The sequence below is a fragment of the Cetorhinus maximus genome, chromosome 13 (genome assembly GCF_964194155.1).
Source record: "Cetorhinus maximus chromosome 13, sCetMax3.hap1.1, whole genome shotgun sequence".
NCBI classification, from domain to species: domain Eukaryota; kingdom Metazoa; phylum Chordata; class Chondrichthyes; order Lamniformes; family Cetorhinidae; genus Cetorhinus; species Cetorhinus maximus.
The window spans coordinates 55,354,687-55,369,131 of record NC_135891.1 but is presented as its reverse complement, the minus strand read 5'-3'; the positions used below and the strand labels follow the sequence as shown (position 1 = coordinate 55,369,131).

The window sequence follows — 14,445 nt, the reverse complement described above, 5'->3', positions numbered from 1 at the left end:
TGACGTGGTCTCCTTACTAAACATGCAGTCTATTTTTTAAAACCTGGCTTTGATGCTTTTCTTTTATCTCCCTTTTTTAAATTGGTGGCTGTGCCTTAAGCTGCCTAGGTCCAATGCTCTTCCTTCCCTAATTCTCTCCACCTCTCTACCTCGCTCTACTTCTTTAAGTCTCTCCTCAAAACTTACCTGTTCGGGCAAGCTTTTGTTCACCTGTGCTAATAACTCCTTATATGGTTCAGTGCCAAATTATGTCTGACAACGTTCCTGTGAACACCTTGGGATGTTTTCACTATATTGAAGGTGCTACAAAGGTACAAGTTGTTGTTGCTGTTGTATTAGTCTGTCCCTAGCTTCCAGGAGAGGCTCTGTATGCTCTTTTATAATTTGTTTGCTGGAGCTCCATTGATGATTCAGTTGGTTATGTTTGTGCTGAGTTAACTGGCTTAACAAAGTAGTAATTCAACACTTAGCCCCCGAGTCCCATAGACAGGTGATGGTGGTGTGAGGGTGGGGGCGCAAGGGTGTAGTAGGGGGAAATCAGCCAGATTGTCAGTTCTACTTGCAACCTCATGAAGTTTACTGGAAGTGCTGATGTGGGGATATCAGGGGAGTTACTGGGTCAAACTTGGCTTTGACACTGCCATGATAAAATGGCTTGTTGACACTGCCTGTCAAGGCACATATTAGGAACAGTCAGTGGGTTAATTCGAGGATTGCCAGCGATTGTATCAAAGCATGAGTCATTGCTTGAAACAGGATAATAAGGGAAGGAAAAACATGTGTCAGCTTTTCTTAAAAAAAATATTTTATTTTTCCATAATTGTTCTGGCAGCATTAACTAACTGTTCAAGCACAGGATTCAGTCAGTGCTTAAAATATTCAAGTATGGTAGTATGCATCCTGATACCTATTCTGAACTGTCACCCTAAACATTAATAAATTAAATTAACAATTAATTTGATTAATTAAAATAAATTCTCATGGAATTCCGAGTTAAAATGGAAAATCCCAGGATTCTGTCCACCATAGGTGGACCACCGTGCAGTATTAACAACCAACAGAGACTTGCAAAACATTTGTGATCAAATTAGGATCTTTACTGCAACATTACTCTTTAAATACAGGACTCCTAGGCCTGAATTTTTAGCTCAGCGGGTGGGTGCGATCAGCAGACCCTGGAGCGGTCAGGAAATGGACCGCCGACCCTGGTCGCCCACCGACTGCGCGCTTGAAAGCTCAGCGCTGCCGGGGTGGAGGCGGGAGGAGGGTGGGCGATGATGTCAACATGGGCATGGGCGAGCGCTGACAGAAAGCTCCCTGAAGGCAGAGGGCTGTCTCAAGGAGCTGAAGGACCCGAAACCCAGGAAATAAAGTTTTTAAAATCAGGAAAAAAATGTCCAAGCATCACAATCAGGCACCTGGGCATATAGATTATGGAATTGCTGTCCACAGATTTCTATTTTTATTTTATTTAATAATGGAAACCTCATCCCGCACTTGGATGAGGTTTGCTGAAAAATGGAAAGGCCACCTGGCCGATTTGCCTGTCCGCCAATCGTAAGGTTGGACGGGCTACGTAAAGTGGCAGATAATTGCACCATTAATGGGCTTAATTGCCCTCTTAACTGTCAGCAGGCGCACTTCTGACTTTTGCACGCGCCTGCTGACCAAAATATCGCAGGATGATGTTGTGACGCTTGCCCGATGTCATCTCGCGTGACTTCACGTCCAATTGTGTCGGGCGCATGCCCGCCCGATCAACGTAAAATTCAGCCCCTAATTTTTCTTTCAACAGACTTTAACAGAATCAAAACTTCTCACTCTGGAAAAAGCAACGGGGCTGTCTATGTGTAAAAACAGGGCTAGGAATTTAAATACAAAATTTATCAAGAGCCTGGGTTTGTGATATTTTTATAGTCATAGTATATGAAAGTTTAATTGGGAACTTTTTTCTCTTGAGTTGAAATGACAAGTTTACATCTGATTCGCTCAATATTATTCAATGAATAAACACTCTATTTCCTTGAAATCTTTCTCTGTAATAATCTCAGCATCTATCATTGAAGAACATTGTCTCCTAACTACTAATCTTGTTCCATAACAAAGTCTTTGGTTAGGACTTAAGTTTCAGTAGCAACATTACACCTGCTCCTTCCTTGGCCTGAATTTTCCAGCCCCTCACCCCTCCCCCCCCCCACCCACCCCACCCCCGCGGTGAGTAGTTCCCCCGTGGTGGGGCCGGCGAGCCATTGAAATCTCCAGCCATATCAGCGGGAACAGAAGATCCCACCAGCATGAAGGGCTGGAAAATTCTGTCCCTTCAGTCTAAGTTTGGGCAGTGGCCTGCCCATTGGAATTAAACTGTGTAGAAACTCTGGAGGGCATAGACTATTATCGCCTTCATTTATAGAACCAATGCTGATGTATTCTCTTAATTCGCCTGACAGCTTTTCTAAAACCTCTTCAAGTTTAGTGATTCTTCATTTTTGGGACAGAAAATAGCTTTCGAAGAATAAGTTTTATCAAGTAATCGTCTCCGCTATTTTGCCAAACATAACCAATTCCACCATCTCATCCACCCCTCCTCTCCCATCCCCAACCCAGACCATTCCATCCTTCCCATGCCGTCACTGTCATTCCATCTTCATCACGTTCCTTTCATCCCTCGAATGCCATCCATGAGAGATGATCTCATTCAAACACACAAAATTCTTATAGGGCATGACAGGGTAGATGCAGGAAGGATGGGGGGCCTAGAACCAGGGGGCACACAAGGGGTAGGCCATTTAGGACTGAGATAAGGAGGAATTTCTTTGCTCAGAAGGTGGTGAATATTTGGAATTCTCTACCCCAGAGGGCTGTGGAGGCTCAATCATTGAGTATGTTCAAGACTGAGATTGATAGATTTCTACGTATTAAAAACATCAAGAGATACAGGGATAGTGCAGGGAAATTGTATTGAAGTAGAAGGTCAACCATGATCTCATTGAATGGCAGAGGGGCTCAAAGGACTGAATGGCCTACTCCCGCTCCTATTTTTTATGTTCTCATGTTTATCTCCATCCTGCTATTGCCATCCACATCCCTCCCATCAATCTCATCTCATCCTGCATGGAAACAATCTCCCCAACCATGGTAACTTTCTTGTTGGGCTCCCTTTACCTTCCACTGTTTCTGTTCTCTGCAAAACCCCTATCCCTCATTATCTCATTGGTGACGATTTGTGCATTTTCTGAAAGAGTAAAGGAAATATACAGAACCAAGAAGACTTTTTATTCATAATACTTAATGAGTAAGTGTAAAACAAAGCCTCAGGAGATTCTAAAAGACCCTCTGATCCACTGTAAAGTTTTATGATTCCATGTGAGAAATCGGATTGTAAATCAATCTGGAATGCTTCTGCCGCAGACAACAATGGGTTAATTCAAATATTGAAATAAATACAAAATAGTTAAATGGAACTAATTGGACAACAGAAGATGGCAGAAATACATTTGCTCATATTAATGAAAGTTTAGTATGACTGTAAAAATGAGCTTTTCCATTAACATTCACCATAAGAGGAAAATATATTCCAGGAGTCTTTAATTTCAAGCCATTTAAGTTCTGATGCTTTTGCCTGAAGTACTTTCACCGGCAAATTTAGTCATAGATCTGTTGTGGCACTGGCCACAAATCATCCCTGAAAAGAAACCTCAGTTCAAATGCTTGCATTAAAACATCTGGGCATGCATTGGAAAGTACATGGAATTGGTGCGTGCTTTAACTCTCCCATTATAACAGGATGTCCACTAATTGGCATGGATTGTGCTGCTAGTTGCAAGTAGCTTATCTTTACATCACTCTTCAGAGTCTGAAAATTGTTTCTCTTCATCGGTTTTTTTATAAGCTTATGTATTAATAAAATGTAAAATAGCCCCTATCAATGTTGAAATTCCTTCTTTAGAACTCCAGATGCAGGAGAGGGTGTTTATGGGCATTGGCAGTAAGCCATTTATGGACATCAAACCTAGCGAAGCAGCCATCAGTGACAGATCGGTTGACTGCGTCACAAAAGGGAAAGGTATGAGCTTAACTTGGAGGTTAGCTGAACTCTGTGAGGGACTGGTTTCTGCAGTGTGTCAGAACATTGTCCTTTTGCCTTTGGGACCTGAGTTCAAAGCCTTCTCCCCAAGCATTTTCAGGAAAAGGAGCTTTGGTAATCTCAACTTGTAAAACTCCAAAGATGCAAAAAAAATTATTTTAGTTCAACAATAACTGGTATCAAATTGAAAACTTTCTTCAAGATCACAAGAACAGAATTTTAGAAATTGAAGTGCTCCTCTGTGGTTAAGATTAAGGTACCTTATGCATAGGGAAGTTGGAATGGATTCGACCTTTGCCACGGCTAGCCTTGATGTGATTGTTGCCATCACTAGACACATAATAGAAACGTGTTTTATTCCTTGCCATTCATTATGTGCTGTTTTATCTTGAAAAACACACATGTCCACTAAAATATATAAAGCACAAAGTTTCATTCATAATGGAGAAATTATAGTATTTTATTGCTATGAAAGACTGCACTGTTACAATTGACTGATGTAGATGTTTGTTAAATACTAATATTGTTTTCATGGTCATTTTTTCAGTATTTTTTTTCTTAAACTCTCTTATAATATCAAAAGGGACTTTATGGCCAAGAGAAAATTTATTATTTTACATGCATTGTGCATATTTTCTGTTTTCAACAGCAGCCTTCACACATTATAGGAGTTAATCCAATCCTGGAACTATGCGCTTGCTGTGTTTTTATAATGATACTTGGAAGTCAGATACTTACGGTGGTGCTACACGAGACATGACACTCAGGTTATATATATGTATTGGTCACCCTGGAGCTACAGCTCACTTCCCCTGCCAGGAATACCTTTCTCTGTTCTTAAGCCTTGCCATCCATATCCCTCCCATTAATCTCATCCCATCCTTCATGGAAACAATCTCCTCAGCCATGGTTAAGCTCTAGTATTCCAGTTAAACTTGAAGATTGAAATAAAGTGTTTATAAAACTATTGTTTTTAAAATTGCTGTTTCTTTACGCTGGGCTCTGATCATTTTATGTGGGTGCCATTGGTTGGTCAGCATTTATTGCTCATCCCTAATTGCCCTTGTTCAGAGCACATTTAAGAGTCAACCACATTGCTATGGTCACATGTAGGCCAGACCACCAGATTTCCTTCCCTAAAGGGCATTAGTGATCCAGATGGGGTTTTACAACAATGGCTTCATGGTCATCATTAGACTTTTAATTCTAGATCTTTGTTGAATTCGAATTCCACCAGCTGCTGTGGTAGGACTTGAACCCAGGACCCTAGGGCTTAACCTGCAGTCTTTGGATTACTAGTCCACTACGCCATCATCTCCCCCTGGATCAAAGGGGAAGTACCACACCCCACATGTTGATATCAAAAGATCTACTGGCACCTAATGAATACCGAATCTACACTCTGCCAAATGCTTCAAGCATTGTATCAGATCAAGTAGTCTCATTATCATCGAGATAATACTTTATATTGTTTGTCATCAAAGCTTGGCACTGCTGCATGTCACATTTGCCTCAGACTTTTGGACCTTGCTCACCATAATGCCTAAGTCAGATCTGCCATGTTTGACAAAACAAAATGATTTGTAAAGCAGGATTACAAATTGTACAAAAACCACAGTTACTTCTGGTCAAGATTACCAATCCAAATATATTCAGTCACTTCCTTTCCAAGATCATCAAGGATTTAACAGTACTGAGCAACAAAAAGACTATACCATAAACATCAGCAGGGCAAATTGGTTATCTTCCCAATGCTACTTCACCCATGCAGAAAGATTCTAACTTTGACCAGTACCAAGCCTCAGATGGTATAGGTTAATGTCACTGCCTGGGACCGCACGGGCATCATTCAGCCTCACCTAGCCCTTCCTTTGTCTTGATGGGTACTGAAGAACCAAGGAATCTTGGTACCCTTTAGCTTAATGGATCTCCCATTGGAAATCTTTGGACATTTGTGGAGGGCCCCTCAAAAAGTTCAATATTAACTAATGCAATTTCCGTTTTATGAGTTTGATTTTCTTCTCATGTCTTCCTGAACAACTTCAGTACACTTATCTGAAAATTTTGAAGAAGATTTATACAATGCATCCTATTTCCTGGAAGTAACAGAGACCATCAGGCACACCTTCACTTGCTTGTAGCTCTCTGAATGATTCAGTCCATTAGCAGGGAGCTTCACTTTATAGCATGCTCGGACATACATTGCTGGCCTTCAAAATGTCCCAAGTGAAAGTGACAGTCAACCCATGTAGACATTGTGGAGCATTGTCTTGCTGTGTAGAGCATTTCCAATCCCTTTGAAAGGCTAAGCAGTTACTTATTTTCTAAGTTTCTAGATCTGGGGCAAACCACTGTTAGAACAGTAACAGTAACAGACGTGAAAATAGCACATCAAAGATCATTCCACCCATTCTAAATTAGGTTCCAATTGATAACATCTATAAAGTACTACGTGAAATAGCACCATTATGTTCCTTCCACATTATTACCGAAAACTGTCCTTCTAGAAGTATGTTCCTTTCTTCAAATCACTGCATTACTTTTTGAGCATCCTACAATGTGTGCAGGATGTTAGATGAAGGAAAATGAATTGTTAACATTGTAAGATTTTCTTTGCATAAATAATATCCGTCATAAATTGCAGTTGCTCCTGAATTCCCCCCTCAGACCTTGCAGTTGATATATTGTTATTCCTATTAGGTTAAGGATCTTGATTGATTAAGTACCTGATTGAAGATTTCCAACAGGCTTTTGATCTGGGTGTATATAATGCCATAGCAGCAGGCTGCCAAATGCATTACACCCAAAGTATCCGATGTCAAAATATTAAAATTTACCTAGTACATGGTTTCCCCAGAACCAATGCAAACCTGGATTAACTCCTATTTTGCATAGAGGATGCATATTATTCATACAATGAAGAAGATGTTGCAAGGTAGATAGTCTAACGTTTTGTGCTGATTACATTTTTGCCACACAGTGTATTTTTGATTTCCATTCAAAAGCCAACATTGTTAGTTATATCTATTCCAGAGGACACCAAGAGACCAAATTCCATAGGCTCCAATGGCAGTGCCTCCTCCTCGGGAAGCCAGTCTTCCTCATCATCTTCTGGCATTGGTTCCCTCAATGTGCCCATTTGCTCCTCTTCACCGTCGACTTCAAGAAGCAATGCTGGCATCAACAACTGTCTTTATAGTATACAAACACGCATTGAGGAAGATGACCTGGAGAATGACCCCAGTGGAAGACCTTTTATGAGTGAGTGACAAAATCATAAGCATTAATAAGACATTCAGCATCATTTGATGCATTCTTTGTAAGGAAGGAGGTTAACCTCTTAAGGCAATGAATGTTGTTAAATATCTTGGTAATAAGACACCATGCTGTGCTTTTGACCAAGCACCCTCATAGGTCGAACCATGGATTGGCAAAACGAGGGTGTTACCTCTGATGCTGTGGTTAAGCTGACAGTTTAAGTAGAACTGCTAATCACATCTGGAAAACAGAAATAAAGGAGTTTGCTAGAAGGGATGATCTGGTTATATATCCTAACACTTCAATACATTGCAAGAATTCACATACCTTTTTGGTTGAGCAGTTGAACATGAGGTGTAAAAATTAAACAAGGATATAGAGATATTTCCAAAAAATGAAAGGAGAATGGGAGGTGCGAAAAGTATGACAGTAATTACATTTGATCACTGCATATTTTTCTACAGGCAGGAGGAAAGGTTTGTGGAGATCTGCTTACCCATGGGTCAACAGCTGGTGTAGCTAAGTGGAGATTGGCAGACCATTTCCAATCTTCCCTCCTGCTAAGATGGAAGCCCTCATTACTGGGCTGTAGTCTACCTAACAACCCAAGGCTGAGATCTGAGGAAATGGGAGTGTCAGATAGCTGGAGCTTTTAGACTTGAACCCTTCTTTTGGAGCCAAACCAGGAGCTGCTAAGTTACCCTTCCGTCAGTTTTCTCAAGGGTAATTTTGGCTTTGGGCAATAGTGTAAAATGGGTGATTTCGGACCAGCCACCCATTCTACATTTCTCCCAACTTTCAGGAGAGAGGTATAATAGGTGGCTGATCCGACTTCACTTCTTTAAATATTGTTCAAAGCCAAAATGATCTCCATCATGTTCCTCTTCAGATTCCATCTGCTTACAAGAATCCCTTTATGCAACTTTTTTCCCCCCCATTTGTACACAGCTCACTATTATGTCACATAATATAGCAACCTAGCAGCATAGTATAGCTGATGTCACTTTTAGGGTTGTCAGCTGTGATTAAATATATTTCTGAAGGTTTCATCAGTGACTTGCCCCCACGGTCTTGCCATTAGTCTCCAAGACATCCATTCTTGTGATGCACTGCCTTCCTACACCAATTGGAAAGCAAAAAGACTCATGATGCTTGACTATCAGTAAACAGCCTTTGTTTCCCCATTTTCAACATTTTTATGTCTGGTGAAGAGAAATGTTCAAAGGAAATAACAAAAAAACATTTTTTTTTCATGTCCTGATGATTTTTCTCCAGGTTTGCACACAGCAGTGTCCTGGAGATTGATCTTCAATCCCTGGACACACCAGGCCAATCCTGGAGGGAAGGAAACCCTAGTCACTTTGATACTTATGGCCCATCGAATCACCAATCGACACAATTCACATTAGACACAAATCAGGAATGGAGGGAAGTGAGATTGGCAAACCGATCAAAGGCAGAATGTAAAAATAAAAACAAAAAACTGCGGATGCTGGAAATCCAAAACAAAAACAGAATTACCTGGAAAAACTCAGCAGGTCTGGCAGCATCGGCGGAGAAGAAAAGAGTTGACGTTTCGAGTCCTCATGACCCTTCAACAGAACTGAGTAATATTAGGAGAGGGGTGAAATATAAGCTGGTTTAAGGTGGGTGGGGGGGGTGGGGGGAGAGAAGTTGGGGGGGGGGGGCGGGTGGTGGGTGTGGTTGTAGGGACAAGCAAGCAGTGATAGGAGCAGATAATCAAAAGATGTCACAGACAAAAGGACAAAGAGGTGTTGAATGGATAATTCTTAATTAGCACATTCGTTTAGATAATATCACCAGCTTCAACACCTCTTTGTTCCTTTGTCTGTGACATCTTTTAATTATCTGCTCCTATCACTGCTTGCTTGTCCCTACAACCACACCCACCCACCCCCACTTCTCTCCCCCCACCCCCCCCACCCACCTTAAACCAGTTTATATTTCACCCCTCTCCTAATATTACTCAGTTCTGTTGAAGGGTCATGAGGACTCGAAACGTCAACTCTTTTCTTCTCCGCCGATGCTGCCAGACCTGCTGAGTTTTTCCAGGTAATTCTGTTTTTGCAAAGGCAGAATGTGTTTGGCAACAGTATTGTGAAGGTAGCTTTTCTCTGCTCAGTGCTTCCCTAGTTCATGTAACTGAGGGCGAAGACCATTTGGAGTGACAGTTTAGAAGTTGCAGCACAAATCCAGGCTATTCTAGACAACTAGTCTTTGTATGTGTTTACTGTATAAATAATTCTAATCACAAATCTTGTACCACTTGACTCCATGGTGCTGCTTATTGCCAGTGTAGTATAATTTTTCAGACTTCACAGATACTAGTTATTCTTCATGGGCTTCATATTTTTATGCAGTGGAAATTATCAGTTGTTTATTAATCCTACTGAAATAGGAGGTGAATTTCCAGTTGGGGGTGAGGTTCGATCAATCACCTGCTTTAACCTTGGTGGAAGAATCATAGAGTCACACAAAAGTGGTGTAAAGACCAATAACGCTCTGTTTCTGAGTCTTACATTGCTCGCTCTTCAAGATTGCAGCAGATGAAGGAGGACATTTACCCTCATAATAACGGGTTCCTATTCCAGTAAATCCCAAACCAGATGGAGTAACCAATGGAAATGTGTGATAGACATTTTCACCATCTTCGTCGGAAGAACTTGCTATGTGAGGAGATTTTGCTGCATACTCCCTAGGCAGCTTGAAGGATCAAGTTGATGACAATGTGACTTAGTTTTTCTCTTCATTCGCAGCTGAGAGTTCGGAAACGTCCTCCCAGTGTAACTCCACAGAAAGTGTTAGCGGTTTCAGCAGCTCTGAACAAAGCAGCCTTTCCCTAACTGGAGGAGAGACCGAGGAAGTGACTTCTCTCTGCTCAGCATCATACAAGCCCAGTCCAGATCCATGCTCACTCTGTGCACCTTCATTGCTGCCAAAGGAAGAACTACCATTTGGAAATTTGATCAAAAAAGTAAGTGTGTTATCTCAGATGGATTTTTGCATTATCTTTTCCTGTCTCCCATGCACTGGACCTAAAAATGCTGCCAAATCCCCATTCAAAATAGAGCAAATTAATGGCAATTTTATTTCTTCCTCCAATTTTCCACCCTTCATTCTTATAGGATGTTGGCTGATCCTGGGGTACAATTCCATGGCCAGAATTTTTTGCTCGGCAGGCGGGGGTGAGGCCTGCTCGCCAAGGCGTAAAATGACACAGGGTGACGGCGGGCACGCGCCCCGATGTCATCGTGCGTTATTTAGTCGGCTGCATGCCCGCCGGTCAATGGCCTATTAAGGCCTGTTAAAAACTACTTAAACTAATAAACTGAGCTGCCTGTCCAATCTTAAGGTTGGTGAAGAGCCCAGGCAGCCTTTGCATTTTTCATGGAACCTCATCCACGAGTGGGATGAGGTTTCATGAAGTGTTTAAAAATTGAATAAAATTTTTTTTAAAAATTCATTGACATGTCCCAGCTCATGTGACACTGTCACATGAGGGGACATGTCTTAAATTTTTTTATTTTCTTTATTCAGATGTTAAAAGCTTAAACTAATCTCCCTGAGGCATCTCTATGCCTCAGGGAGATTTCTGCACTCTTTCGCGTGCATGCGCGAAGGATTGCAGGCCCTGGCTCAGGGAACCCATTCCCGCTCACACAGGGAGCGCTCAGCACTTCCCGGCCCGCGTTACGCTGGGCGGGCCTTAGTGCCCACCCACACCCACTCCAGACCCGCCCGCCCGACGGGGAGAACATTCTCCCCTTGATCTTCATGTATGGCCTTGTTCTACATTGGGCATTGCTTTAAATCGTCATCTTTTCCTGGGAGCTTAATGAAACATCTGGATAGTTTCAGCGTAAGATTTTGTTTCAAATTAATTTTTCTGTTTTTATCTAATATTTTTAGAACCTCATCTTTAATATTTAATTATTGTTCCAGCATTCCACTCTGTAAATTTTCTTTTTAAGAGGCTTTTGTACTTAAAGGCGAACTTCACCTTGATATATAAAACAGGGCGTTTAATGTCATTTATTCAAACACAATAACACAGTTTTGCTTCATGAAGCTGTGGTAAAATATTCTAGAGTTACAGGTGCAAAAATAATATAACTGGAGTAAAATACAATGGCATGAGCTACATTTGGGGCTGCATTTTACATGCCCTCGCTGGGTGTGTTTTCGGCGGAGGGGGCATGTAAAATAGGGCAGGTGCCTTCCCACCCAACTCCAAGCTCATCCCCATAATACAGGGGGGTGGGCAGGCACCAAAATCAGCTGCTGACTTTGTTTCAGGGGCAGAAAACCGTTTTCCCCCCTCCACCCCCACCACCCCTTATTATTCAGCCCTTGGCTGAATCAATCTAATGTCGGTCAACTTGGGGCAGGATTTTTCTGCAGGCTTCGAGACCCCACTGTCAGGCTCAAATGGGGCGGGAAGCTTGCACTCTCTGGAAAGCAGCCACTCTCACCTGTGATTTTCCACAAAGTAGTGGCCAGAGGGCAGGTTCACTGTCCAATTAAGGATGCCAGACTGACTCTCGAAGCTAGAGGGCCAATAGGAAGCCCTCCAGCAGTGAAGATGCAGGAGTTGGCTTTTCAAGGTAGGCAAGGGAAAGGGGGCTGCCATTTTGAGATGCTCTGTCTCCAACTTTTTTAAGTTTGAAAATAAAACCCATTTTCAGCCAGGCCATCATTGTGGAGATGAGGCCTGTGGCTGCAGTTGAAGCCAATCAGGATAGGAATTCCTTTATGCCTACCTGTGGAGTGCTGACCCCTGGCCTCTAGGCAGCTGCCCTGTTCTCCAATGCCTTCAGGGACCTGGAGGCTGATTGGAAAATTTCAGTCAGCCTCTGACCAATAGGCCTTTAACAGGGTCAATTGACTGCCTGCCGCTCACAGGTGAGTAGCCTTGTTACTCCTCAACCTAGTTTCTGGGCTGGAGCTGGAGAACTGGCACACTGGTTGGCAGCATAAAATTTTGTACCTGCCCACCTCTGTGTCCTCCCCCAGTCTCTATCAGTTTTGTAGGCAGGCCTAAAGTGGGTGTGAAATATTTACCTATAATTAGCTGTTAAGTATCCCATTAATAAATATTTTGTTTTTTTCTGGTGTTGAAAGTAACTTGAGGGTTATGAAGACAGAAGCTTCAGAACCACTTCTGTAGGAAGTCTGTGGGGTTATTTTCTCTCTGTGATCTTTGGTATAGTTGTGTTGATCAGAGTAGATTGGCAATTCTTGCAGAGTGGGCCACTGCTGCAGTTTATACTCAGTAGTAGCATCAATTACTCAATGCCAAAGTAATTATAATGAGCAAGGAGTGGATGTCAAGAAGGAAATGATTCATGCCTCACAACTGTCGTCCCACACATCTTACTAAGATTAAAATGTATTTCACTAAAGATTGACCTAAGTGCAGTGGATGGCAAACACAATGCCACCTGTATGGCTGCTCCATTTCTTCTAAACTTCATACGAATCATTTTTAAAAAGTCTGTTTGATTCAAGCTGTATTCTGCTAGGCTGAAAAAAAACATGGGGCAGCACTTTCCCCCCGTTAGGGGTATATGTGCGGGAGCGCAGGCAGGCGGGTTCCCGATACAGGGGGCACGCCGCCATTTTATGTGGCTGGGCCAATTAAGGCCCGCCCAGCATGACGTCCGTTCGGAAGTGCTGAGCACTCCATGTGCGGGCGGGGCGGGATTCCCTGACCCGGGAGTGCGCTCTTTTGCACACGCTCGCGAAAAAGCGCACAGAATTCCCTGAGGCAAAGTGCCGCCTCAGGGAGATTGGTGGAAGTTCTAAAACTCTTTGGAAGGGTAGAAAAAATATTCCTGACATGTTCCCACATGTGACACTGCCACATGAGCTGGAAAAAGTCAATTTCTTTTATTTAAACATTTTGTACACATTTTAAATCCCTCATGAAACCTCATCCTGCCCGTGGATGAGGTTTCATGTTTTTTCTGAAGGCCGCCTGGGCTCTTCGCCTGCCCGGCAACCTTAAGGTTGGATGGGCAGGTCCATTGATTGGTTTAATTACTTTTTCAAAGGTCTTGGTTGGCCGTTGACAGTTCGGCAGGTGCACAGCCGACTTGGCTGCGCGCCCGCTGAACTGAAAATCTAAATGACGCGGGATGACATCAGGACACACACCCGAAGTCACCCCGCGTCATTTTACGTGTCGGCGAGCGGGCTCCGCTCCCCGCTCACCGACCGGAAGGTGCAGCCCATGGCGAATGAACTGAAATCTAGGTGATATGATATGGTTTCTCTCCATATACAGTTTTTTTTAAGTGGAACCATTTAATTTTGTTTTTCATACTGACCAGAATTGAATATGTTCCCTTCCTGTTATTCACAGTTTTCAAACAGAACTATACCATACAAAACACAACAAACACAGATATGCATAAAAACTGTTGTGCTATGACTGATTACTTTTTTTCTTGCGCAATATATTTATCCAGCTCCCAGAAATTCCTTATCTTGAGACACATGAGCTTTTACAGAAAATAAATCTAAGTGAAAGTTTTGTCCAGAGGGACATTTTCTGAAAGAACCTATAGAGGTAGAGAACCCAATTGTAGAAGGCCTCACACTCCGAGTGTTTTGAAGACCTTTACATTGATACTCTGGAAGATCTTGGCTCATGTATAAAACTGAGAGATTGAATCAGCATTTTATTTTTCTTTAAGTTTAGTTAAAACACTACTTCCTCCCATAATTTTAGACCAACATTTTGGACCAGAATTGCCTTGTGTATGTTCACATGAATAGCCGTGTAAAATCCCTACGGGTATGTTTATAGCATGGGTTGACCATTATAAGTCTGATTATATTTAGAATTTAAATTGACTACTTTACTTTGATCCAGGATAAATCATCAGAAGTGCTTGTGAACCGATCAACAGATGTCTGATGCCCTGAAGAACCAATTTGGTAAATATTTTCACCTAAAAAAATCATCACTGTTGGGGTGGCTCCACAGACATAACTTATTCATTATTTCTCGAGACTAGAAGAACAAAGAATAGTTCATAAGGAGCACCATATATGTGTGTGTAGTCACAAATAGCAAT

The 14,445-nt window shown here is 42.1% G+C and overlaps 1 protein-coding gene across 4 annotated transcripts in view; it reads left to right on the top strand.

Moving 5' to 3' along the window:
• The window catches only part of LOC144688615 (pleckstrin homology domain-containing family G member 4B-like), a 202,449-nt gene that overhangs the window by 175,389 nt on the left and 12,615 nt on the right, over positions 1–14,445 (top strand). For all 4 annotated transcript variants that reach the window (XM_078555392.1, XM_078555395.1, XM_078555394.1 and 1 more), the window contains 3 exons: positions 7,118–7,345; positions 10,120–10,337; positions 14,241–14,305. In XM_078555392.1, coding sequence (XP_078411518.1) covers positions 7,118–7,345; positions 10,120–10,337; positions 14,241–14,285 — 491 coding nt within the window. In that variant the 3' untranslated portion in view covers positions 14,286–14,305. The remainder of the gene's footprint in view (positions 1–7,117; positions 7,346–10,119; positions 10,338–14,240; positions 14,306–14,445) is intronic.